Source organism: Hemiscyllium ocellatum, chromosome 4 (assembly GCF_020745735.1).
Source record: "Hemiscyllium ocellatum isolate sHemOce1 chromosome 4, sHemOce1.pat.X.cur, whole genome shotgun sequence".
Classification (NCBI taxonomy): domain Eukaryota; kingdom Metazoa; phylum Chordata; class Chondrichthyes; order Orectolobiformes; family Hemiscylliidae; genus Hemiscyllium; species Hemiscyllium ocellatum.
Genome location: NC_083404.1, coordinates 112,534,254 through 112,558,669, shown reverse-complemented (window position 1 = coordinate 112,558,669; position 24,416 = coordinate 112,534,254). Strand labels below are relative to the sequence as shown.

Sequence of the window (24,416 nt, the reverse complement as noted above, 5' to 3'; positions counted from 1 at the left end):
GAACAAGTAACCCCCCCATCCTGTAGCCAAGTCCTTCTAACTTCAACAAAAACAAAAACTGCTGATAACACTCAACAGCTCTGGCAGCATCTATTGAGAGAAATCATAGTTAAAGTTTCAGGTCCAGTGATGTTTCTTCTAAACATGGCTCACTGGACCCAAACATTAACTTTGACTTATCTCCACAGTTGTTGCCAGACCTGCTGCAATTATCCAGCAATTCGCTGTCCCTAGAGTTGAGGTCATCAAAAACTGTGTTCACACTCGACGAGGTCCATGTGCTTGTTGAATTACAATGGCTCCCAGTTAAGCAACAAAACTAGTTTGGCTTTAAAAATCCTCAAATGATCTCACCTCTACCTTTTCACCCCTCCAAGATATCCACACTGAGCAGTTTTGGATTCTTGAGAGTCTCACTTGACTGTTCTGCCTTTGGTAGCTGCAATTTCAGCTGCTCAGCTAACTAGTTCTGGAACTGCCTCATTAAACCTCTGACTTGACCCTGCTTTGTTATGGACCTAAAAATCTTAGATCAATCTTTTTGTATTCTGCTCTAATTTTCACCAGCTAATCATCAAATTTTATAACAATTCAAAGCACTTTAAAAATGCTGTTAAAACAAAACGCACATATTAATGAAAGTTGTTCTTGCCCTGAATATATAATTTACTTAAAATTATAAAATGCTTGGATATTTTTACTTTCTTCCTCTACAAAAGCTTCCACTATCCCAGAAACAGTAACAGAGATCCAAAGTAAAAGACAACTTGTACTTAATGTTAACTTGCACTTCTAAGAAACAAGTTAAAAATTAAAAGTTAAAAAGAGGAAAATTGGGGAAGGAAGTCTCAATACTATTACCAGGTAAAGAAAAGCTTCATGTGCTTTTCTACACTACATTTTCAACATCTTAAGGGTGACTACCTGAGACAGAAACCAAAATAACTGTGGAATGCAAACATAGTAACTTCTTGAGCCTAATCCACAGAAACTGTATCAGTTGAATACAGCCATTGCAAGAATTAGCTTGGTTGAGACTGATAGGTAAAGGGATCAAGGAGAGTATAAGTGGCTCAGTCAATTACAAACCTCTTTTGGAAGAGAACAAATATGCCGATTTAAAAATAATTTATTTAAATTCACTGGATTAATGTTAGTATTTTTCACAAAAATATCAGCTTGGCTTTTACAATTCATTTTGAAAAGATACAAGCCAAGTAATTTTCATAAATGGCATGAGAGAAAACATATTCAAAAATACTTCAGTTCTTTGCAACAGTTGAAAATCAGAATTTGCCATTACACAGCCAATTTGGTCAAGTATAAAAATTAATATGTTCTAACATTCACTTTTTACTGTTTACCAACATTTCTTATTAGTTAAACTTAAAAACAAGTTCTAATATACCATTATTTTGACATGCTTCCAAGACTACAAAGATTATGAAGGTGCAAACTAAGTCTGTTTTAGGGCTCTCCAAATGTATCCAAATACACAGGGCCGTTCACACAACCCTAAACCATGAAAAGCAATTTAAAAAAACACTTCCATAAACATTACAACTTGCTCTGAAATTTATAGGCTTATGAAACTTGTATTAGGCATTTGCTGTCCTTCCAACCACAATCTTTACTTTCTCCAGCTTTGTGTAGGGTTACTCTAAAACATGTTTAAAAATACTTCATTCATACCTGATCAGGCACATGGTGACTTCCAATACCATCTTCCAGCATTTCTGAACCATCACCACTCACAGCTTTTGATGCCAACAGACCTGCAGCACAGAATTATGAAGAACACTATTGTCAGTATATTTACTCATTTTTCCAATGAAGTACAAAACAAATTTTAAAAAAGTATAATTTTAATACCCCATTCTCTATTCAATCTTCCGAAGGAAGAGGGGAAGGTTTTCTGTGGCTCACATTTTACTTTTTCTGTACAGTTATGCTGAACCCTACAATACTGAGCTCTACAGAGAAAGATTACTTTATACAACAAAGTTAGTGTTGCTTCAGGGGTCAGATTTATATTAGCTTATGAGAACAACTGAAGAGATATGCTACTTGACTTGATTAGTCAATTGCTGGGACGTACAGCTTCTGCAGCTGGCACCAGTGAAATTGTGCATACGTTGCTGTTTATGGGGTAAGCAGACATCTTATTGAACTGGAGACCATACTTAGTGGAAGATGCCAGCTGCAAAACTACTGCATAGTAGTTTAATTTGCAGTTCAGGTTTTCCATATATGTTTACTAAGTGCAGGAACAAGGCTTCAACAAAAACAAAAGCCTCTCTTACTGCAATGATTATGCAGATCTTCGTGTCTGATACCTAATGAGCAGAAAAGATTGGCTTCTGGAGTCAGGTTTCATCCAGAAAATAATTCATGATTAGATGCTCCCTTCTCGTTGGGGAAAAAATGCACATGGAATATTTAAATTTGGGAGAAAAAGAAGTAAAAATAAAGTGAACAAAATGAAAACGATCATCATTGGCAGCATCACTTGTTGCTCATCCCAATTCTACTCAAAATAGTGGCTTGCTAGACCTTGCAGAATTCATCTAAGAATCACCAAGAAGGCTGACAGTCTGGAGCAACAAGTGGATCACAATGGATAAGAATGATAGATTCCTTCCCAAAAAGGTCATTAATAATCTAGACGTATTTTTATAAATATCAAATACAGTTTCACGGTCGCCATTATGGACACTAGCTTTACAGTCCAGATTTTATTAATTGAATGCAACAGTTGTCATGGTAGAATTTGAATCCAATGTGATTCATACAGGTCTCTACATTATAAGTCCAGTGACATTATCACTAAACAATTGTCGCTCTCAATAAAATGTTCCAAATTCCATGTCATACAACAGAATCTCACTAATTTGATTACTACAAGTCTGATAGCTGATAATTAAAACTCATAAGCAGAGCACCAACTAAACTCTACCTACTAGTTCTGCTGTGTCCCTACAGGGAAATGACAGTACTTCAGACCTGATAAACAGAATGCCTCTTGTGACTTACTAAGCAATTTGTTTTTGGAAACTCAAAACAGGCTGATAGGGTTTTACACAGAACAGACATCCAAATGACCAAAAATAGGCCAGCACTTGAATTTTCAATTAATTCTAACCTGTGATTTTGTTGAGGCGTGCTCTTTTTGCCTGGAATGAACAAATGACACTAGTTTTCCTCTTCCTTGCGCCTGATGTTTCTGCATGTCCGAAAGTCTGCTTTGGCTCATCAAAGGTCAATGGCTCAGAGTTTCCTGAGTAACAAAAATAGTCGTCATCAAGGTTCAACATCACAGTACAGATCTTTACTGAAATTAATTAAGATTTCAAGTCGATTTACTTTGAGTAGAGACAAATAAACTCCTACAATGATATAATCACCGATCTTTGTCAATTAAACACTGCTATTTCTGACAATAGATGTCCCTAAATGCAATGAAATAGTGCATAATCTATTTTGTATCTTGCCCCAATATCTATACTTCATGTAAAATAAAAGGCAAATTCAACCACTTAAATTTTTCTGTAAAGATCTCAATATCTATTTGCCCTGCAGCTCACATTGTTTACCAGTTGGCCTTCTCTGCTGCAATAAGGTTACAGTGGCTCAGGAGCCATTACAGCTATTTTCTAATCAACTGGTTCAAAACATTATATTCTATGGCACTTAATCACATTCATTCATATTTTGTTCAGAGCCCTGATCATGTGTTTAATAATAACTTTTATATTTCTTTCTTTCTTTGTTTCTGTTAAGTGTTGACTCCTTGAACCTCTACAACTTCACAAGCACTGCTTGACCTTTGCTATTTTTTTCCAAAACAGTCAATCAATTTCTGAAACATTACCTGTCAGAACTATATTGGTATTGTCATTTATATACAAACTGCACTTCAAAACAACATTGGATTAGGCAATGCAAAGACCTTTTGGGGTCATTAATATTCTAAACTAAATGTTTACTCCTTGTACGTAATTCACTAACAGCTGAGCCGTTGATATTTGGAGTGGGTCTATTCCCTGGGGGAATGACAGAATATACCTCAGGGGGATTCTAAATAATACAGCAACAGGCTCTAGCAGATACACTAATAGATAAAACTAAAATACTGAAAAGTTGATATTTAAAGAACTAGAAAATATTTGAAAAGTCCATGATATTTCTTGATTCTTAATCTTTAAGAGCCTAAATATAATACACTGCAATTTGGAAAATTCTAACATGAGCTGTTAATCCTCATTTTTGTTCATATGTCATGCAGCAGTTAAGGGATCTTCATCACAAATGAACTGCAAGCTACAAAATGCCATTGAAAATGAGAGAGTATGGTGACCTGACAATACTAACACTTCTCAGTTTCAGCCTCCTTGCCTTGGATGAGGGGTAACAGATGCATCCCTTCATCCAATCAGAACCTTTAGTCACGGCAGATGGTCTCCTCTTGTATGGAGTGAAAGCTGCATTGCCACTGATACCATCTTTTGGGACAGTCACCTAATGCAGATTACTTAGTCATCTCTCATTTGTGTGGATGAAAATTAATTCTCATCTTAGTGTGCAGAATATAAATGCAAACGAGTAAAGTTGTTGCAAATCTAAAAGACAGAAAATTCTGGAAATATACAGACCAGCATAATTAATTTGGCTGAAAACTGTACTTTCTGGGACAGCCCAAGGACAAAGAGCTGCTATGTAAATGCAAATTGTGCATGTGTTGGTACAATTTTGACACCTTCAGCTACAAGGCCATTACCTCTGGCATTAACTACCGAAACTAGTTTTTAAACTTCCGGCCAGTCTTGCTTTAAGACGCTCCTTAAAATCTCTGGCCAAGCATTTCTAATATCTCCTTATGGTTGAGTCAAACTTCAATTTTAAATATTCTCCATGAAAAACAATGCATTTGTATTTACATTTCAGACATTTCATCAATGCAGAAATACAAACAAAAATGTACAAAACTGGAGTTGGACGCTGTGCACGTATCCATGCTGTCCATTTGGGAAACAGATAACCAGCTTGATTCAGTCCCAATAACAGTCCTCAATTACATCAACTCTCAAACTACCAAAATCAAGGCAATAACTTGTCTTCATAACACAACCTTCAAAATGCTCAAGTGAAATTCAGACAAATCAATATTCCTTTGAAGAGTAATACCGAAATTGAACAATGCACAATGGTGGGGGTCTGACAAAGTCTCTATAAAACTGACATTTCCCTGCTCTATTCCAGAAAAATTATAATAAAGCCAGCATTCCATGTGTCTTTCTGACTACAATTCATACCTGTGCAAAAGTTACAAGTGCTATATACACATGTACACAAATTCCTTTGCTCTTCAGCACCCAGACTGTCAGTCAGTGGCCACAGGCCAGAAAACAAAGATCATACATACAGAATACTTCTAGGTTAACACCTTAGTCTAATTCCCAGACCGAGAAATATTTCATCCTGATAGCAGATCATACACGGGTAGCTTTCAGAGCAAGGACAGAAATAGCAGAGTCACTATGTGGGCAGCATGGTAGCACAGTGGTTAGCAATGCTGTCTTACTTTGCCAAGGACCCTGCTTCCACAGTGTAGGAATTCTATAGCAATTTACTGTTAAGAACAAGGGAGCAATCACAGCAAAAATTATTTGAATCTAGTTTCATTGTGCACTAGCTAACATTTGAAGAATTAGAATAGGTGGCCAAAGGAAAATAAAAACAAAGGGAAGAGATCTGAATGGGCATAAAAGAAGAGGATGATTGCTTCTGTTGAGAATAAACCATCAAGTGGGAGTGATAGGATGAAATGTCCCCTTTCTGTGCTGTAATTTATATTAGCAATTCCTACTTCAAAGTTCCCAATTCTCTGGGCCTGGTTAGATTGCGTGCAAGACAAAGGAAAATTTTGCTATTTAAAACTTAATTTGCATTCAACTTCATGGGGCCCAAGCTCTGGGTTTGTTCCCTCAACAGTTCTCTTATAAACCTTATCAAAACTTCACACTAAACAATGACTAACCTTTGGTCATCTGTCATAATTTCTCTCTGCATGGTTGTGTTAAATTTTGTCTGATACATTAAAGTCGGGTATTATATAAATTACACTAACCTGAGATAGCAAAAGATGCAAGTTCTTCTGTTTTTTTGTGCACTTCTTCCTCTGGTTCTTTAACTTCTGACATCACTCTCCCTTTCTTGAAGTGGGATCCTCTCCCCACTTTTCTCTCCATCTTTTCCTTATTAACCCTGGGTTTGCCGACTGTCTTATTCTTTGCAGCAGCTGCTGCTGCTGTAGCAGCTTTAACAAGAGCTAACCAGTCCTATGAAGAAAACGTTCCATCCTTCAGAATCATTTCATTTGAGAGAAGAGGGAAAAAAAAAGTAGAAGAGCGTCGCAACTCTGAAGTCTCAACATATTTTTTCCTCAAAGTTTCAGAAGTTTATCCACCAGGGTTTCAGGTCGGGTCCCCTAAAGTGTGCTGAGGTAGCTGATTTTGGGTGCAGTGGAGGAGGAAATACATATGGCCTGTGTGCCCAATTCCAGAGGAAAGCATCAGGCAGGTCTGTTGTTCCTTACTGCAATGTAATGGCAATAGCTAGAAATGGATTAGTGGTTAAGAGAGAATTGTGTTTTACCTTAATTACTCAATGCCTTAGTACAGGATGATCACCATTACCAGTAGAACCTTACTCAACACATCGAGAGCCAACACATTTAGATTTGATGAGAACTATTGGAAATAAACACTGACCATTATTGATTTCCAGTTTATCTTAATACTGCTCATGGACAAAATGTCAGTTGTCCCAACTCAGAACAAAAGAATGTATCTTTTCCTTTTCCTCCCCAAAAGCACTTTAAACAAATGCTGTGGATTCTATGATCAGAGGATTTGAAGGCCCATAAATGTTGTATGCATATAGTTACAATAATTACAGTAAATTTTTCACATGACATGCGTGAGAAATGATGATACTGGCCAATCAAAAATTAATGTTAATGTCACGAAGGAGCAACTGAATCTAGTGAACGGTGCTGAGAAAACATGGTGCTCGAGTACAGTGGAAAGCTAAGACCAGAGCAAGGATAGATCAGTGATAACTATCATAGACTTTGACAAATTTTATACGGTTATATGAGTAGGACAGACTGTTCGTTTTTTAAAAATAATTATCTGAACCTTGAAAATATTTAGCTTTTAAAAAAAAAGTTATCAAAATGCCAATTGGAGAAATGCAGGATAATGAAGTTTCGCTATATATTATAAATTGTGTGCAGTACAAACTTCCTATCTTCAAACCTTGCTATATGTACACAGTTTTACATTTACTGTTGCAAATATCAAAGTCAACATTTCTCATTCAATTTTGCTATGTCAAGTATGGCAGAATCTTTAGCTCTATGGAGTAGTTTATGATAGTTCTATGGAAAGAGATATTTTAGTTTCTCTCAACTCCATCATTACCTTACATGTAAATAATATTTATCAATGGCTTGTGGGTAACACTAAAATTTATTAACACAGGTGCATAAATGGAAACAGCATTCAGTTAAAGTAAATTTATCTAAGTTTGATCATATACAGAGAAATTTATAATGAGATAATTCATAAATTAAGATCAATTTTACATGTGGCAAAGAAAATTAATTGATTCAATTAGTGCAATGTACTCAATTGCTTTAGGTAGCTTTCCCTTGACTTTGCAAAGCTGCATGAAATGCCACGTGTTGCATGCAGGACTTTAAACATATTACCTATTGATCACAGGAAGTCAGTGAACACTATTTGTAAGTAGGGAAATGAATGGCCATAAAACTTGAATTTTAATTGCAGATAAGCATATAAAGGCATGTAAAATAATAGGTAGTCTGCTTATTCTTCACTTTGGAATAATGAGTAAGCAAACTACAGATAGTTTGAGGAAATAAAGATCAAAATGGGCCAGGGAAGCACAGAGATAAGGAGCAAAAGATTTTTAAAAAGATTTAGAGTGGTAACATAAGCTAACCAGGCAATTTTAAAAATGCACAGGTCTGGGTTCCTTACAAAAAGAATGCAGAGGCACAGTAGAAAATTCAAAAATATTCCCAAGTTTGATATCAGAACTTGAGATAATGTTTTTCAAGATGAACTGTTCACAGCTGAGGCTCTCTTCTACAAGGTTTGGAAGGTAGACCAATGGGTCTTTGAAATTATAAAAGTACTTGACCCAGACAAATTTTTCACTGTGAAACAGAATAAAGTTAAACTTTCAATAAAGTCACTAATAAATCCAATAATGAATCCAAAGCAAAAAGTTTAACCCAAAGAATTACAATGAGAAACTTTATTACACAATGATTAGTGGAGGCAAGTAGCAAAATTATATGGAATAAATGAAAACTCGGGGCAAAGGAATAAACAGGAAATGAAATGGAAGAATTTGGCTGGAATTAAAACTTGTGCGCAACACATACATTTAGTTAAGCAGCAGTTTGCCAAATAACTTGTTCTGGGCTGTGACAAGAGTTGGGTGGCGGGGTGGGAAAATAGATACCAAAATCGTATAATCTGTGGATTATTAATCCAGAAACTCCGCTCAGGTCAGGGGAGCTGGGTTTAAATCCTGCCACACCCGATTTCAAATACACTAAAACTTCTGGAATTAATAATCTACTGATGACCATGAAACCACTGACACAGGGTCATAGAGATGTACAGCACAAAAACAGATCCTCCAGTCCAACTCGATGCCAACAAGACATCCCAACCCAATCTAATCACATCTGCCAGCATCCGGCCCATAAGCCTTCAAACCTTTCCTATTTATATACCCATCCAGACACCTTTTAAATGTTGCAATTGTACTCTCCTCCATCACTTCCTCTGGCAGCCCATTTCACACACGCACCACCCTGTGTGAAAAATTGCTTAGGTGTTTTACATCGCATCTCACCCTAAACCTACGCCCACTAGCTCTGGGCTCCCCCAACCAAGGGAAAAGACCTTGATTATTTACCCTATCCATGCCCCTCATGATTTTATAAACCTCTATAAGGTCAACCCTCAGCCTCCAACGTTCCAGAGAAAATAGCTCCAGCCTACTCAACCTCTCCGTATAGCTCAAATCCTCCAAACTCGACAACATCCTGTAAATCTTTTCTAACCCTTTCAAATTTCACAACATTGTTACGATAGGAAGGAGACCAGAATTGTATGCAATAGTCCAAAAGTGGTCTAACCAATGTCCTGTACAGCCGCAACATGACCTCCCAACTCCTCAATATTCTGACCATTAAAGGAAGCATACCAATCGCCTTCTTCACTATCCTATCCCTCTGTGACACCACTTTCGTGGAGCAATTAACCTGTACTCAGAGGTATCTGTTCAGCAACACTCCCTAGGACCTTACTATTAAGTGTACAAGTGCTGCTAGGATTTGCTTTCCCAAAATGCAGTATCGCGCATTTATCTAAATTAAACTCCATCTGCCACTCCTCAGTCATTGGCCCATCTGATCAAGATCCTGTACTAATCTAAGGTAACCTTCTTCGCTGTCCACTACGCCTCTAATTCTGGTGTCAACTGCAAACTTATTAACTATATTATTTATGCTTACATCCAAATCAATTATATAAATGACAAAAAGTAGTGGACCAACACCGATCCTTGTGGCACTCCACTGGACAAATGCCACCAGTCTGAAAAACTACCCTCCCCAACCACACTCAGTCTTCTACCTTTGACCCAGTTCTGCATCCAAATGGCTAGTTCTCCCTGTATTCCATGAGATGTAACCTTGCTAACCAGTCTCCCATAGGGAACCTTGTGGAATGCCTTACTGAAGTCCATATGGATCATGTCTACTGCTCTGCCCTCAATCCTCTTTGTTACTTCTTCAAAAAGCTCAATCAAGTTTATGAGACATGATTTCCCATGCGCAAAATCATGCTGACTATCCCTAAGCAGTCCTTGCCTTTCCAAATACACATATATACTGTCCCTCAGGATTCCCTCCAACAACTTGCCCACTACCGACATCAGGCTCACAGGTCTTTGCTCCCTGGCTTGTCCTTACCACCCTTCTAAAACAGTGGCACCACGTTAGCCAACCTCCAGGTTTTCCGGCACCTCACCTGTGACCATCGATGATACAAGTATCTCTTGAGACACCCAGTAATCACTTCCCCAGCTTCTCACAGAGTTCTAGGGTACATCTGATCAGGTCCTGGGGATTTATCCACTTTTACACATTTCAAGAAATCCAGCATTCCCTCCACTGTAATATGGACACTTTTCAAGACATCACCATCTATTTCCCTATATTCTATAATCTTCCATATTCTTTTCCACAGTAAACACTGATGCAAAATACTTGTTTACTATCTCCCAGTCTCCTGTGGCTCCACACAAAGGCCACTATGCTGATCTTTGAGGGGCCCTATTCTCTCCCTAGTTACCCTTTTGTCCTGAATGTATTTGTAAAAAATCCTTTGGCTTCTCCTTAACTCTATTTACCAAAGCTATCTCATGTCCCCTTTTGGCCCTCCCGATTTCCTTCTTAAGTATGCTCCCACTGCCTTTATACTTTAGGGATTCACTCTATCTATCCTGTCTATACCTGACATGTGCTTCTTTCTTTTTCTTAACTAAATCCTCAATTTCTTTCATCATCCAGCATTCCCTACACCTACCAGCCTTTCCTTTCACCCTAACAGGAATATACTGGTCTCTGGACTCTTGTTATCTCATTTCGGAAGCCTTCCCATTTTCCAAACGTCCCTTTACCTGCGATCATCTGACCCCAATCAGCTTTTGAAAGTTCTTGCCTAACAACAAAAAATGAGCCTTCCTCCAATTTAGAACTTCAACTTTTAGATCTGATCTAACCATTTCCATCACTATTTTAAAACTAACAGAATTGTGGTCGCAGGCCCCAAAGTGCTCCCCCACTGACACCTCAGTCACCTGCCCTGCCTTTTTTCCGACAAATCAGTCAAGTTTTGCACCTTCTCTAGTAGGTACACCCACATACTGAATGTTCTTGTACATGCGTAACAAAATCCCTCTCCATCTAAATCATGAACACTATTCCAGTCTATGATTGGAAAGTTAAAATCCACTACCATAACCACCCTATTATTCTTACAGGTAACTGAGATCTCCTTACAAGTTTGAGAAACAATTTCCCCCTGCCTATTAGGGGATCTATAATACAATCCCAGTAAGGTGATCATCCCTTTCTTATTTCTCAGTTCCACCCAAATAACTTCCCTGGATGTACTTCCATAAATATCCTCCTTCAATACAGTTGTAATACTATCCATTCTCAAAAATGCAAATCTCCTTCCTCTCATGCCTCCCTTTCTGTCATTCCTGTAACATTTGTACCTTGGAACATTAAATTGCTAGTCCTGTCCATCCCTGAGCCATGTTTCTGTAATTGCTATGATATCCAGTCCCATGTTCCTAACCATGCCCTGAGTTCATCTGCCTTCCCTGTTGGACCTCTTGCATTGAAATAACTACAGTTTAATTCATCAGTCCTACCTTGTTCTCGGCTTTGTCTCTGCCTGCCCTGACTGTTTGACTAGATTCTTTTCTCATTGTCTCATGGCATCAGGTTAAATACAGGCAAGGAAACCTCCTGCTAATTACCATGTAGCATCTTCTCTCAGCTGATGAATCAGCATTCCTCCATATTGAACAACATTTAGAGTAGGCACTGAGGGAGACAAGGATTTAAAACGTACTCGGTGTGGGATTTCATTGTCCACCACTGTGTGCGAGGCGACAGTAGTACTACTGAGCAATCTGATGATGTCGTAAAGGACATCGCTGCTAGACTGCATCTGCAGTAGATGGTGAGGGAAGCAATAAGAGGGGAAAAACATACTTGCCATCACCCTACCGACCTGCCTGCCATAGACACATCTGTTCAAGACAGTATGGGTAAGAGTGAACACTATATAGTACTTATGGAGATGAAATACCACCTTCTCATTGAAAATATCCTCCATGCTGTGCAGCATGATCACTGTGATAAGTGGGACAGACTTTGAATGGATCTAGCACTCAGAAGTGTATAACAGTAGACTCGATACAACATGCAAATTTATGGTCTGGCATATCACCCACTCAGCCAGTACCATCTAGCCAGAGAAACAATCTTGATTCAGAGAGAGTATAGAGAGGGAATGCCAGGAGCAGCACCAGACATATCTAGCAATGAGGTGTCAACTAATGAAGCTAGTAAACCAAACTAACTGTATGATAAGCAGCATAAGCAGTAAGCAATAGAGTTAAGCCAGCCCACAACCAACAGAATCAGACTTAAGCTCTGCAGTCCTGCTTATCCAATTATGAACAATGAAACTACTCACTGGAGTAAAAGGACCCACATCTATTGCCATCCTCTACAATTAAAATGGTCCAGCATCTCAGGGTAAAAGATAAGAATAACAGTTGCAGGAATCTTCAGACAGAAATGCTAAGTGAATGATCCATCTCAGTCTCCGTCTGCATCACAAATGCCAGTCTTCAACTAATGCAAATCATTCCATATGATCCCAAGAAAATGTTGGAGACACTGGATACAGCACTGGCTATGGGCCTTGACAACAGTCCAACAACAGCACTGAAGACCTGTGCTCCAGAACTTGTCGCAATCCTAGCCAAGTTGTTCTGGTACAGATAGTATATTGGCATTGACTGACAATGTGGAAACATGCACAGGAAAAAAGCAGAAGAATCCACCCTGCCAATTACAGCCCAATCAGTCTGTGCTCTCGATGATCGGTAAAGTGATGGAAGGTGTCATCAACAGTTCTATCAAACAACAATCTGCTCACTGACACCAAGTTGCAGTTCCTCCAGGTCCACTCAGCTCCTGACCACATTATAGCTTGGCTTAAACATGGACAAAAAAAAAAGCTGAATTGCAGAGTTAAGCTTAAGAGTTAGTCGCCAATTAAGATATCAAGGAAGCCAAGCAATTTATATTCTAACAAAGGGGTATTTGACCAAAAACGTTAGTTCTGCTTTGTCTCCACAGATGCTGGCTGAATTTATATGGCAATTTCTACTTTAGTTTACTAGTTGAAGTCATAGCTGGTAGATAGAAGGATGGATGTGGTTGCTGGCGATTAGTCATCTCAGCTCCATGACATCTCTGCAAGAGTTCCTCAGGGTAGTGTCCTAGGCCCAATCTTCTTCAGCTGCTTCATCATAAGGTCAGAATTGGGAACAATTGCAGAAAACTGCTCAGCATTATTCACAACTCCTCAGATAGTTAAGCACTCCACATTCAAAAAGCAACAAAACCTGGACAATACCCAAGCCTGGGCTGAAAAATAGCAAATAACATTCACACCACAAAAATGCAAGGCAATAACCATCTTCAAGAAGAGAACACCTAACCATCATCCCTTGACATCCAATGGTGTTACCATCACTGAATCCCCCATTATCAACATCTTGGGGATTACCACTGACCAGAAACTAAACTTGACCAGCTATTTAAATAGAAAGTTAGATGCTAGAAATACTGCAGCAAGTAACTCACCTCCCAACTCACCAAAGCCTATCTAACATCTACAAGGTACTGGTCAGGACTGTGATGGGCTACTCCTCATTTGCCTGGATGGGTGCAGCTCCAACAACAACGTGCTCAACATTATCCAGGACAACGTAGCCTGCTTGACTGGTAACACATCCACAAACATCTACTCCTTCCAACAACGCTCGGTATCATCTACAAGTTGCACTGCAGGAATTTGCCAAATCTTTTCAGAAAGCACTTTTCAAACTTATGACCACTTCCATCTAAAAGGACATGGATGGGAGATATGAGAGACACCACCACCTCCAAACTGACCTCCAAGGCACTCACTGACTTAAAATATCTCACCGTTTCTTCACAGTCACTTGGTCAAAAGCCCTGAAATTCATTCCTACAGGCATTGTGGGTCTACCTGCAGTACGTGGACTTCAGCAGTTCAAGGCGGCAGTATCACCTTCTCAAGAGCAACTAAGCCAGGCAAACTCATCTGTTGAGTTTGCTTTGAATGTTTGTCTAGAAGTAAAACATTAGAAAAGCTCAGGAAATGTAATATTAGAGACAGAAAATGTTACTGTTTACAACAAACTTTTCACTTACAACAGGGATGGTCTTTTGATACAATTCCTCCAGTCAGCGGTTTTGATGAATTGCCTTTATTAAAAATTTACCAATTATTGGGCCTTCTAGAGGAGCACAGATCGTTATTGCATAGATCCATAAAAGTTCACAGCATAAATTGAGGCCATTTGATCAAACCTTTGCCTATTTCATGCTCAGGTAATCCAAAGCAAAGTGCAACATTCACATGCTTCTCAGTACTTTGTACAGCCTTCAGTTCCAAGTTCAACAGAAACAGAACATCCACTTCTGCACTTGAACCAGTCTTTGAATTGCAGCACCCAATCACACCTCCCTCTTTTGGTTGCTCACTTCCTGAATAAGGCACTGAAAATTCAAGATTAGTAGTAACATTACATTTTCTCAGGGTGAAACAGCCTACAGAGAAACTTTTTGGAAGACCAAGAACAGGAAATTACGATTATTTAGACCACAATAAGAGCAGGAGATCTGAATGTGCAAATACACTTCTGAGTTCAATAGGAACTACAGCAGATGACAATATTGTCAAAATATAAAAGGCGGCACAGATCTGTTTGAAGAAGCTCCAACAGGCTTTTGACAATTACTTTAATCTGAAAGCAAATACAATTCCTGAAAGAGTTCAGCATCCAAGTGAAATGCATTAACATTCTCGACACTTCAGTGAAAAAAACTAGAACTATGTCTTTTATGAATTCTGATTTTAATGTGCCAATGTTTGAATAACTAAGGACTTTTTCAGATTTATTCCAGTTCAAAGATCATTACCTTGGAGAAACTATTAGAGGAATTGCAGAGCAATGCTGAGAAAAGGATAATCTTATCACAGGACAGCAAGAGAATCCATTACAGTTTTTATATTCTAAAAATTGAAAGTCAAATGTGACAACAGTAGGTCAGACAACAGATACTAAAAATCAATGTTAGCAATGTGGAACAACCAAGCCTCCCAGGCAAAAGCAGTGCACATCTATTAAAAAGTGTTTTAATATAATAACCAACTTTCAGAAGTAGTGTAGATACAGAATACAGAAATACAGCAGCCAGAAGTCATATGGCTACTTGGACAATGTCAATACAGTACAGCCAGCAGCATTAGAAACACTACTTAATACATCCATGTCAGAAATTGGTGACCCAACCAACTGGAGTTTGACAAAACTCATTTGTCATTGGGAAGCCAGATCTCAGCTTGTTTACTGTGGGTGAAGAAACAAAGCCACAGCATACAGTGATAAAATTATATGGGCCAAGCAAAACAAAAGGTGCAAAGTAGCAGAGATTGTATATTTAATTCAATCAAGAAAGCTCACCCTTGAGCACGCACACATCTTGACCTTAATGTTCCTGAAGCAGGAAATTCAGATAAAAAGAAAGAAATATGAAATAAGATGCAGATGAGGAGAAGCGGAATGAGCAGTACAAGTCACTTGTGCTCACTAACCATTCTTTAATGAAAATTATGCAGGCCCCAACACAACCTGGTGAATAAATTGCAGTGGATTTGAAGAGAAATATTTCAATTCTTCATCTTCCAAGGATGATCAGTATCAGAGACTGAGTTAAGTCAGCAAGAATCCTCAAATAGCATGACTGTAATTTGAATCTCAGATTCACCAGTAACATAAGCAGAGAGTAAATGAAATTATTAAACTTAATTATTCAGTTGAAATAAATATTTAAATAGAGCAAATATTCACGAGCAGATTAGGAATAAATATTGAAAATGGGTTTCATACAACACCATGGGAGCCAGCATGGAGGTGGAATAATAAACATCACAGAACTGGAACAATGCGCAAGAAGAAACTACCTGGCACAGAGATCGCGGATATTATCAAGAAGATGATGTTTGCTCTAGTAATCCAAGACAACACCATTTTTTTTTCCAATGGAATAGCTGTGTGCCAGGGAGTTTATGAAATTTCAAATGTCCTTAAAAAGGCAGGGAAGAGTTCCATTGCAAATGAAATTCGAGAGCTTTAGAGTCCTCTAGATAAAATTACAACTGACTATTTGATTTAGCAGGACCAACAACTTTCAACAAGGGGTATTCAAAACTAAAAAAAAAGGTTCTGAAGTAGAAACACCACACAGTGGCCAGGACAGAACCAAGGTCAACATTCCTCAAATATTCCAAGTCTGAAGAGAGAATATTTTTGAAGAATTGTGAAAACCCCTTAAATTTTGAAGTCCAAAGCTTGATGGGATCTGGACTAGTGACAAATGTAATTACATACATGAAAGTGTGAATGTTAACTACTGAGGAAACAAGCTGTGGAAGAGATGCTGTCTAAGGTAACAGTTCCAAATGTGGTCATTCTGCATTAAGCTCCACCAAATCAGATTATGTTGTAGCAGGGTTGGGTTGGGATAAGGAGAACCTCGTATGTTCTTGCATAATGAAAACCAACATACTATATCTCCCAATAGTCCAAGCACAACATCCATCGTATGAAAACAACTTGCACCCAATTGCCATTATGCAATAAACCACAACTTATTCAAGGTAAGGGAATCTTTTCATTAACACTCAGATGGTGACAGCAAACTAGTCCAACCACAAGCTGCCAGTGGCTTGCTCCCAATCCATAAATCCTTGTACATTATGGTTCATGCCCAACCAAATGTTTTATGGCTACTGAACTATTTGATAGCTCCCTCAGTGGTTAAGATTTATAGTGTAGATACATTAATGTATTAAATATCCCGGAATGCTTGGGCACTGTTCATGTTTGACTGAAATAGGATCGTAATTTCCTTCCTTTCCCTTCTCCTCGGGATAACAACTAAACAAGGTAAAATGAGGAAAAGAGACAGCTCCATTCCAAATTCCTAGAACCTGTTGTAGTGGCAGATGATGGAGCAGTAAACTTGAAAATTGTACTCCCAGTCCCTTTGATTTTGTTTTGGCCATTGAGTAATCAAAACAAACACACTGGGGAAACACTGAGTTCAAACATTAAGCTGTATGAAGGGCAATGGCAAAGGTACAATAATTAGTTTCAGTGCCCATGATTTTAGTTTGGAGTAGGAAAATGGAGTTAGTGAATTGGCCAGTGCTCCCCTCTTATTCAATGTATAATCCAGTATCTTGCATTTACGCATATGAATATCAAAGTACAGGGTCAGGCTTAATCTCTGTTTCTATGTGAGTTTGGTTATCAATGATCATTTAGGTGAAGAACAAAAGGGAAACTACTAACAACTAAACTAGAGCCCAACAGTGAGATACGATATATAAAAGCTTTGAAAAAGTATTGTAATGAGAAGTACAACTATAAAGCATAGGCTTCCTCAGTTATAGCCTGCCAGTACCATGTCAATAGCATGTTTCAATGGCAAAAACAATTATTTGCAGTAAACCGATCGTGGATTTACCTGTCCTTTGGCATCTTCAGGCATCGATTTTATATGCATTCGCTTCAGAGACCGTATAACTCCATCATAAAACTGCACTGTGTAAGTACCTGCGAAGGGCCAATTAGGGTAGTTACAATCATTTAGAAGAATACATCGCAAGATAAACTGAAATCAGGAAACAACCGTATCGACATTGGTTACACCACAAAATGGTTTAATTTGAATTCTTTTGTATAGCTACTTGGTTCACATGGTTCTTGATCACACCATAAACTCCAACCGTAGACAGTCTGGTCAGATTCTTAGTTGATTACAAAAGCCACATACTCCTGCACAGTTAGTGTGAAAATGCAACCCACTCACTTTTTTGTAAGTGCAAATGTTTAGAAAAGTTGAAATAGTCCCTCCAGATAGGAAGGCAATACTTGGCTTCAATCATTCTCTCATACTGAATGGAGAAGACAGTGGACTGTTAAGTTGACATCACTTCAGCATTGTTCATTCAGGTGAAACCTCAAGGTGTTTCAGAGATTTACGGAAAAAAGACTGCTGCTGAGAAAAAGGAGATGCACACAGCACAGATGCCCAAATAATTGCTCAAAAAGGTGAGTTTTAAGTAAGCAGGGAAAGGGATTCCAGAGCTGTGTCTAGACAGCTGAAGTTAATCAGCAATGCTAGGATAAGAGAAAAGAGAACATGCACAAGAAACTTCTAGTATAATGGAGTAGAGAGTTAAAAATATGAAAAATGGGGGCATGATTAGGCCATTCAGCCTTTTCCATCATTCAATGAGCTAATGACTGATCTTTTACTTCAACATCATGCTCCTGCACGACACTGTATTTAATATTTAGAAATCTATCAACTACAGTCTTGAATATATTCATTGACTGAGGCTCCACAGCTCTCTAGGGTAGAGAAATCTGAAGATTAATCGCTGAGTAAAGAAATTTCCACTCATTTCAGAGCTAAATTGTCTGCCCCTTAATTCTAAGCTCATATCCTCTGGTTGTAGAGGACCTCTCCAGCCAGGATGGACATCTTTCATCCACCTATCTTGTCAATCTCTAAGTATTATGTATGTTTGAATGAGAATGTCTTTCAATCATCTAAACTTCACAGAATACAAATAAGGTCTATTTAATTTTGTCATTGGCAATCCCTCCATTCAAGAAGAGTTCCTGGAGTGAAATTTTTTGCTGCAGGTAGTTAAATAGATAAAAAGCGATTTAAACACGTGTACACCATGTAACATGAGGCATTGGCAGCGCAGCAAGACATAGTTGTCACCAGTGTTTTGGATGTGTTGAAGTTTCCAAATGTTAAAAGGTTAGAAAGATGGCATAAAGACCGAAAATCATAATATCTCCAGCTAACAAAGGAATGAATGAATGGATCAACAGCCAATAGGCTCTAACAGACATACAGATAGGTAATGTTACAGAGACAGAAGTAAACAACGAATTTTTGTATCAAGGGCAAATAGGACTGTAGAAAACTGAGATCAATGTTAAATAAGGAACACAGTTCTTGTTCAGCTTGACAGCACAGTTATTAAATTTCTGCATTTTTTCTAAGTACAAATTTTGCAAGGATAAACACAATAACTTCAATCTTCCTAATACTTTATTGAAGAATAGTATAAATCATTCATACTGAACACCAAATGGGCAGTCAGAGAACACAAAGAGGTGAAATAAAGAAAAATTGTAGATGGGATAAATGCACCACCTCCAAAAACAATCTGAAGTCAATGTCCCTCCTGGGATTCTATTCTTTCTTCTCCAATTCCCAGATGTAGGTTTTCCCTTCAATATTCTCTTTTATTTATAATAGTGTCTTTGACCAATATCTTCCAGTTTACAAGATTAAACCTCTCCCCAGCTTCAGACACTTTAATAAATATTGCGTATGCTGAAATTTTGAAACAAACACAAAAAAATGCTGCAGAAACTCAGCAGGTTTGGCAGTGCCAGTGAAGACAGCAAAACAGTTAAAGTGGAGTCCAATATGACTCTTCCTCAAAAACAAAAGTGATATTAGACTCAAATCATTAATCCTGTTTCCATGGATACTGCCAAGTCTGCAAAGTTTCTTCATGATGTTGTGTTTGCTTCAGACACTTTGTCTAATTGCACCTGTTGGCATGAAAGAGTTACTGAGCTATTGTCCTCACCATTCACATTTTTCAGTAAAAACAGTCTGAAAAAATAAGTTGTAATTTCTCTACTTTCTTTCAATTCAATAGACAAATATCATCAGCATTTTAAATTTGTCAAATTGAAACAAAAAGATCCTTATCTTGTCGAGCCATGAGTACCAATTCAACTTCTCAGTCAAATGACTAATTTATGAGCTATCATTCTTTTTTACAAAAAAATAAAAAAAAAACTGTCATATCTGCAGTGGTTGAAATCTAACGATTGAGTTTTCAAAAGGCACATTTGTAAATTTACATCTGAACTCATTAAATGCAATAATTTATGAACTGGGTTGGGGCATTGCTCTTCTCTTTTGTTACAACATCAAGGTTATGTTTAAAAGATATGTTGTACACTGATCTCTTTAATTTCACCTAGCAGCATCAAAAACTGCACATTACTTTGGTAAGCAGAAGACAAATTCATTCTGTGCATGCATAGAAAAACTTAAGAGGGAAATCGACAGCTGACAGGTTTTTGGTTTTAAAATAAAGAGAGGGGAACAGGTCTAAGCCATTCAATACATCAAGCAACTCTACTATTCAATGATTGTGGTTGATCAAATACTTCAATGCCTTTTACCCATGTTACCCCCCACAACCCTTCAAACCACAAGCAAACAAATGCATTAATCACAGCTTTTAACATACTCAAAGACTGAGCTTCAACAGCTCTCTGGGGTAAAGAAATCCACACATTCACAAACCAAGTAAACAAAGTCTGAGTGTTCAATGGCATCTGCTTATTTTTAAATTGTCTCTTTAGATTCACTAACCAGGGGAAATGTCATTTCTGCAGCTACCCAATCTACCTCTTCAAATATTCTATAGTTTGCTCTTGATATTCTTTCATTCTGAACTGGAGAATCTATTTTACTGAATTAGCCTTTGCCAAGGGTGCATTTATGGGAGGTTATTATCTAGGAACAGCAAATCAGTGATAGTCAACATATAGATTATTGTGTTAAGCTAATTTTTAAAATTCTTCTTGTGTCTGTATTTTAACTTGTGTGTAAGAAAACAATGTGTTTTGTTTCAAGACTAGTAGGTTCACTAATCGTACTGTATCCAAGATATAATGACCTAAACTTGGCTTTGAAAATAAGAAAAGTTAGTGTCTGGGCTATCTCATTCATATTTTGACTGGTGGGGGGGTGGGAGAGAGAAGGAGGAGGGGGAGGTTTATCTGATCCATAACACTTGGTACATCAATAATTTCCAGTATCTTAAGAAATGCTCTGCAAATCTGTTCCTCCCCATTACCAAAGTGGAAAATGTATGGTTTTTCCACATTATATTCCATTTCCATGTTCTATCCAATCTTAAGTTGTCCAAATCTGCATGAAGCCACTTTACATCCTCTTTACGCCACACACTCAATTGAGCTTCGTATCCTCTACAAGTTTGGAAATATTACATTCCGTCCCCACATTCAAATTTTTGACCTACACAATGAGCAGTTGGTGCCGAATCACTAGTCACAGCCTGCCAACACGAGAATGGCCAGTTTACTCCAATTACACTTTCCTGAAACCCCTGGATCAGGCTCATCATCTATGCAAGGTCCCATAGAAACCACGACCAATATCATGGAATTTCCTCGGTGAACAATCATTGCCAAAGATAGCTAGGACAGGAGGTTACTTTGCTAAACAGCCTCTGATGGAATGGACCTTATCAATATCCCTCTGGTTCTAGACTCTTCCTCAAGGGGATGCAATCTCTCAGCATCTAATGAGTCAAGCCTCCTAAGAATCTTGTAGTTTAGTAAGGTTATCACCAAATTTTAACTCCAATCAGCGCAGACCCAACCTCCCTCCTACAGAAGATCTCTACTTACCCAAGGACAAACCAGTGAACATTTCCAGAACTGCCTCTAATGCTAGTATTTTTTTGCTTAGAGATTAAAACTGTTTCAGTTATTTAGGTGTGGTCTAACTAGTGCCTTGTATAAATTTAGAAAGACCTCCCTACTTTTATACACCATTTCCTTTGAAGTAAGGGCAGCATTCCATATTTTCCCTATTCCTCACTGAACTTGGATGCTACCTTTTTGTCATTTCTGCACAGCTTCTAAATACCTTTGTGCTGCAGTTTTCTGCAGTATTCCTACATTTTAAAATATTCTGCTCCCTATTCTTCCTGTCAAATTGCATAACCTCATTTTTTCACATTATATTCCACCAGCCAAGTTTTTGTTCATTCGATTAGCCTGTCCATATTCCTCTGCAGACTGTCATCCTCACCACTTCCCACCTTTTTTGTGTCATCTGTAAATTTGGTATGAGCACATTCGCTTCCCTCATCCAAGTCAACAAACCAGACATGCCAAATCACAATTTTTCAAGCTACCATTTATCACTTCCTTTATTATAAATTGTCAGGAAACTGCTATCACTGATGCAAAGCTAACAAGTCTGTTCTTCCCTGTTTACTTTCTTGCTCCCTCCTTAATTTTGTTGTATGCTATTTGCTAGCTTGAATTTACAAAAATCATTCCTAACGTAGATAATCGTCTTCCAAATTTCTATATGTGAAGAATTGTCTAAAATTGCCACACCTCATGGCTCAAAATTACATTTGAATGTTTCTTTATTTTGTAAAATAGTGTTATATTAGATATAGTTCTTAAAGCAGAAATAAGATGCAGAGTTGGATTGCCAGCCATGATATTATTCAATTGGGGAGCTATCTCCAAGAGTTGACAAATACAGCATTGATAACATAAGCGAGCATGGGAGTTGGAAGGAGAAGTTGAATGGACAGCAATGTACAAAGGATGAGTTAAAGTTGTGGATGCATGGAAGAGTTGAGCTGGGTTGGCATGGGGGAGATGGATTCTTAAAAAGGGAAGGTCCCAGATTAAGTTGGGCGGTGGCTGACAGAGGTGTGGCTTGCTGCAGAGAAAAGTAGCAGAGTCTGCAGGCCTTCAATTTGAGATAACATAGATTAGAGCTATACTTGAAACAGTGGAAGGTGGAGAGGAAAGAAGAACTAATGGCTTTGCAGGGACCAAGGGCATTATAGTCAAGGAAAGCAACAGATTCAAGTCACTTTAACAAATAGAGAACTGAAGGCCTTGTATCTGGGGGTATGAAAATGAATTGTACGCTACCTAGGGTGTGGTTCAAAAGTAATTGGAGTGGAGGGGGGCAAAAATCCTGCCATTCACACCTTTTATGGACAGCTTTCATTTCTTCACTTGCCACATTATGAATGCCTTTGTTCTTGCACTATTAAACACATTGTATTTTTCCTGCCCACTTTCTTGAAATTATATTTTTAATTTGTCCCAGAACTGAAAGGTAACCAACTGTAACCTTAGTTTGTCTCTCCAGTTGCTGCTAACTATAATAAGCATTCTCACCATTTTCTGTAAAATAAAACTGAGCTGATGAGTCAATTGTCTTCTGACATTGCAGCAATCGGAGAATACGTCACTGACGTATGAGCCTATATCACAGACCAAAGCAACATTGTTGGGACTTGACTTTTAATTTTCCAGTAGAGAGTGAGACAGCTGTCAACTGAGCCAAACTAATAATAGAATTGGAAGAAAAAGTTACATGGGAGGTTCAGGTATAAAATGCAAATCAGCACCTTGCAAGAAAGGAATGCTACTGAGCAGGTTACTGACATTTATATGCTTGTGGAGAATGGTAACTTGGATTCATACTTCAGCAAGAGCCAACACCTGCTGTACAGGGAAGAGGAAATCAAGGAAAACAAACTTCTTATACTTGCCCTCCTCATTAATGTCTTCAATCTTCGCAGGATAGTAGCGACAGTCCGTCCAGCGGGCAAGAACTTCATCTCCAGTTTTGAAGTCCTGCACAGAAACAACATTTCTCCCTCAACTCAGAAATTGATGAGTTAATTTGAAACTTAATCCAAATAAAAAAGGAAATTAGTTAATATTTGCAATGTATTTTTCTCAAAAAGAAATAACTACCAGAGTTATGGTAACATTTTCCAGACTTTGCCATATCACACCATATTTTCAAATGCTCCTAATCTTTTCTGTTTCTAATCCAGATCAGATGATGCTTATTTAATATCATACAACATTGCCTTCGTTAATCAGACCACTCTCTGGTTTAAAAGACAGGCAGAAGGAGCAACCCACAAACTAAAAAATAAGATGCTTTGGTAGGGAAAAGCAGGCACACACCACACCTAATTTCCCCAAACCAAACAAGAGAGGAAGGGAAGAGGACACATGCAGGGTGGGGAGAGCAGGGCAGGGCAGAGCAGAGGAACATTGGTGGGGAAGAGAAGGTGGAAGAGACAGGTTGGGGCGGTGGAGGGGTAGGAGAGAGACCTAAGGTAGTGGAGGAAAGGGAGAGTCAGAGAGGGGAAGACACAAGAGAGACAGCAGAGAGATTGATGTCGTGAAAGATAGATTAAAGGGGAATGGGTGAAGACAGAGTGTCTAAGATTATTTTACGCCCTCTCTTCCATTTCCTCATACTTCTCCATTAAATGAAATGGAAGAAAGGAACAACACTTGGGAACACCTTTTAAAGATGTGTTCACGTCTCTGGCCATCAGTAGAGAGTTCCACTGTATGGCATTTCCAGGTCGTTTTTTGTGACCTGTACAAGTAGCACCAAGCCACTGGGAGTACAGCACAGGAAGGAATGGGAAGAAGCTACTTCCAAGATAAATAAAAGTAACAAGCTGCACTAAGAG

General features: G+C 38.3%; 1 protein-coding gene across 2 annotated transcripts in view; it reads right to left on the bottom strand.

Annotated features, from left to right (window-relative positions):
* Positions 1–24,416, bottom strand: part of phf20l1 (PHD finger protein 20 like 1) — a 126,833-nt gene that overhangs the window by 90,211 nt on the left and 12,206 nt on the right. For both annotated transcript variants that reach the window (XM_060823774.1, XM_060823775.1), the window contains exons 5-9: positions 23,469–23,553; positions 17,543–17,631; positions 6,128–6,338; positions 3,143–3,277; positions 1,693–1,775 (exon numbers count right to left, since the gene is read on the bottom strand). In XM_060823774.1, the coding sequence (XP_060679757.1) occupies positions 1,693–1,775; positions 3,143–3,277; positions 6,128–6,338; positions 17,543–17,631; positions 23,469–23,553 (603 nt within the window). The remainder of the gene's footprint in view (positions 1–1,692; positions 1,776–3,142; positions 3,278–6,127; positions 6,339–17,542; positions 17,632–23,468; positions 23,554–24,416) is intronic.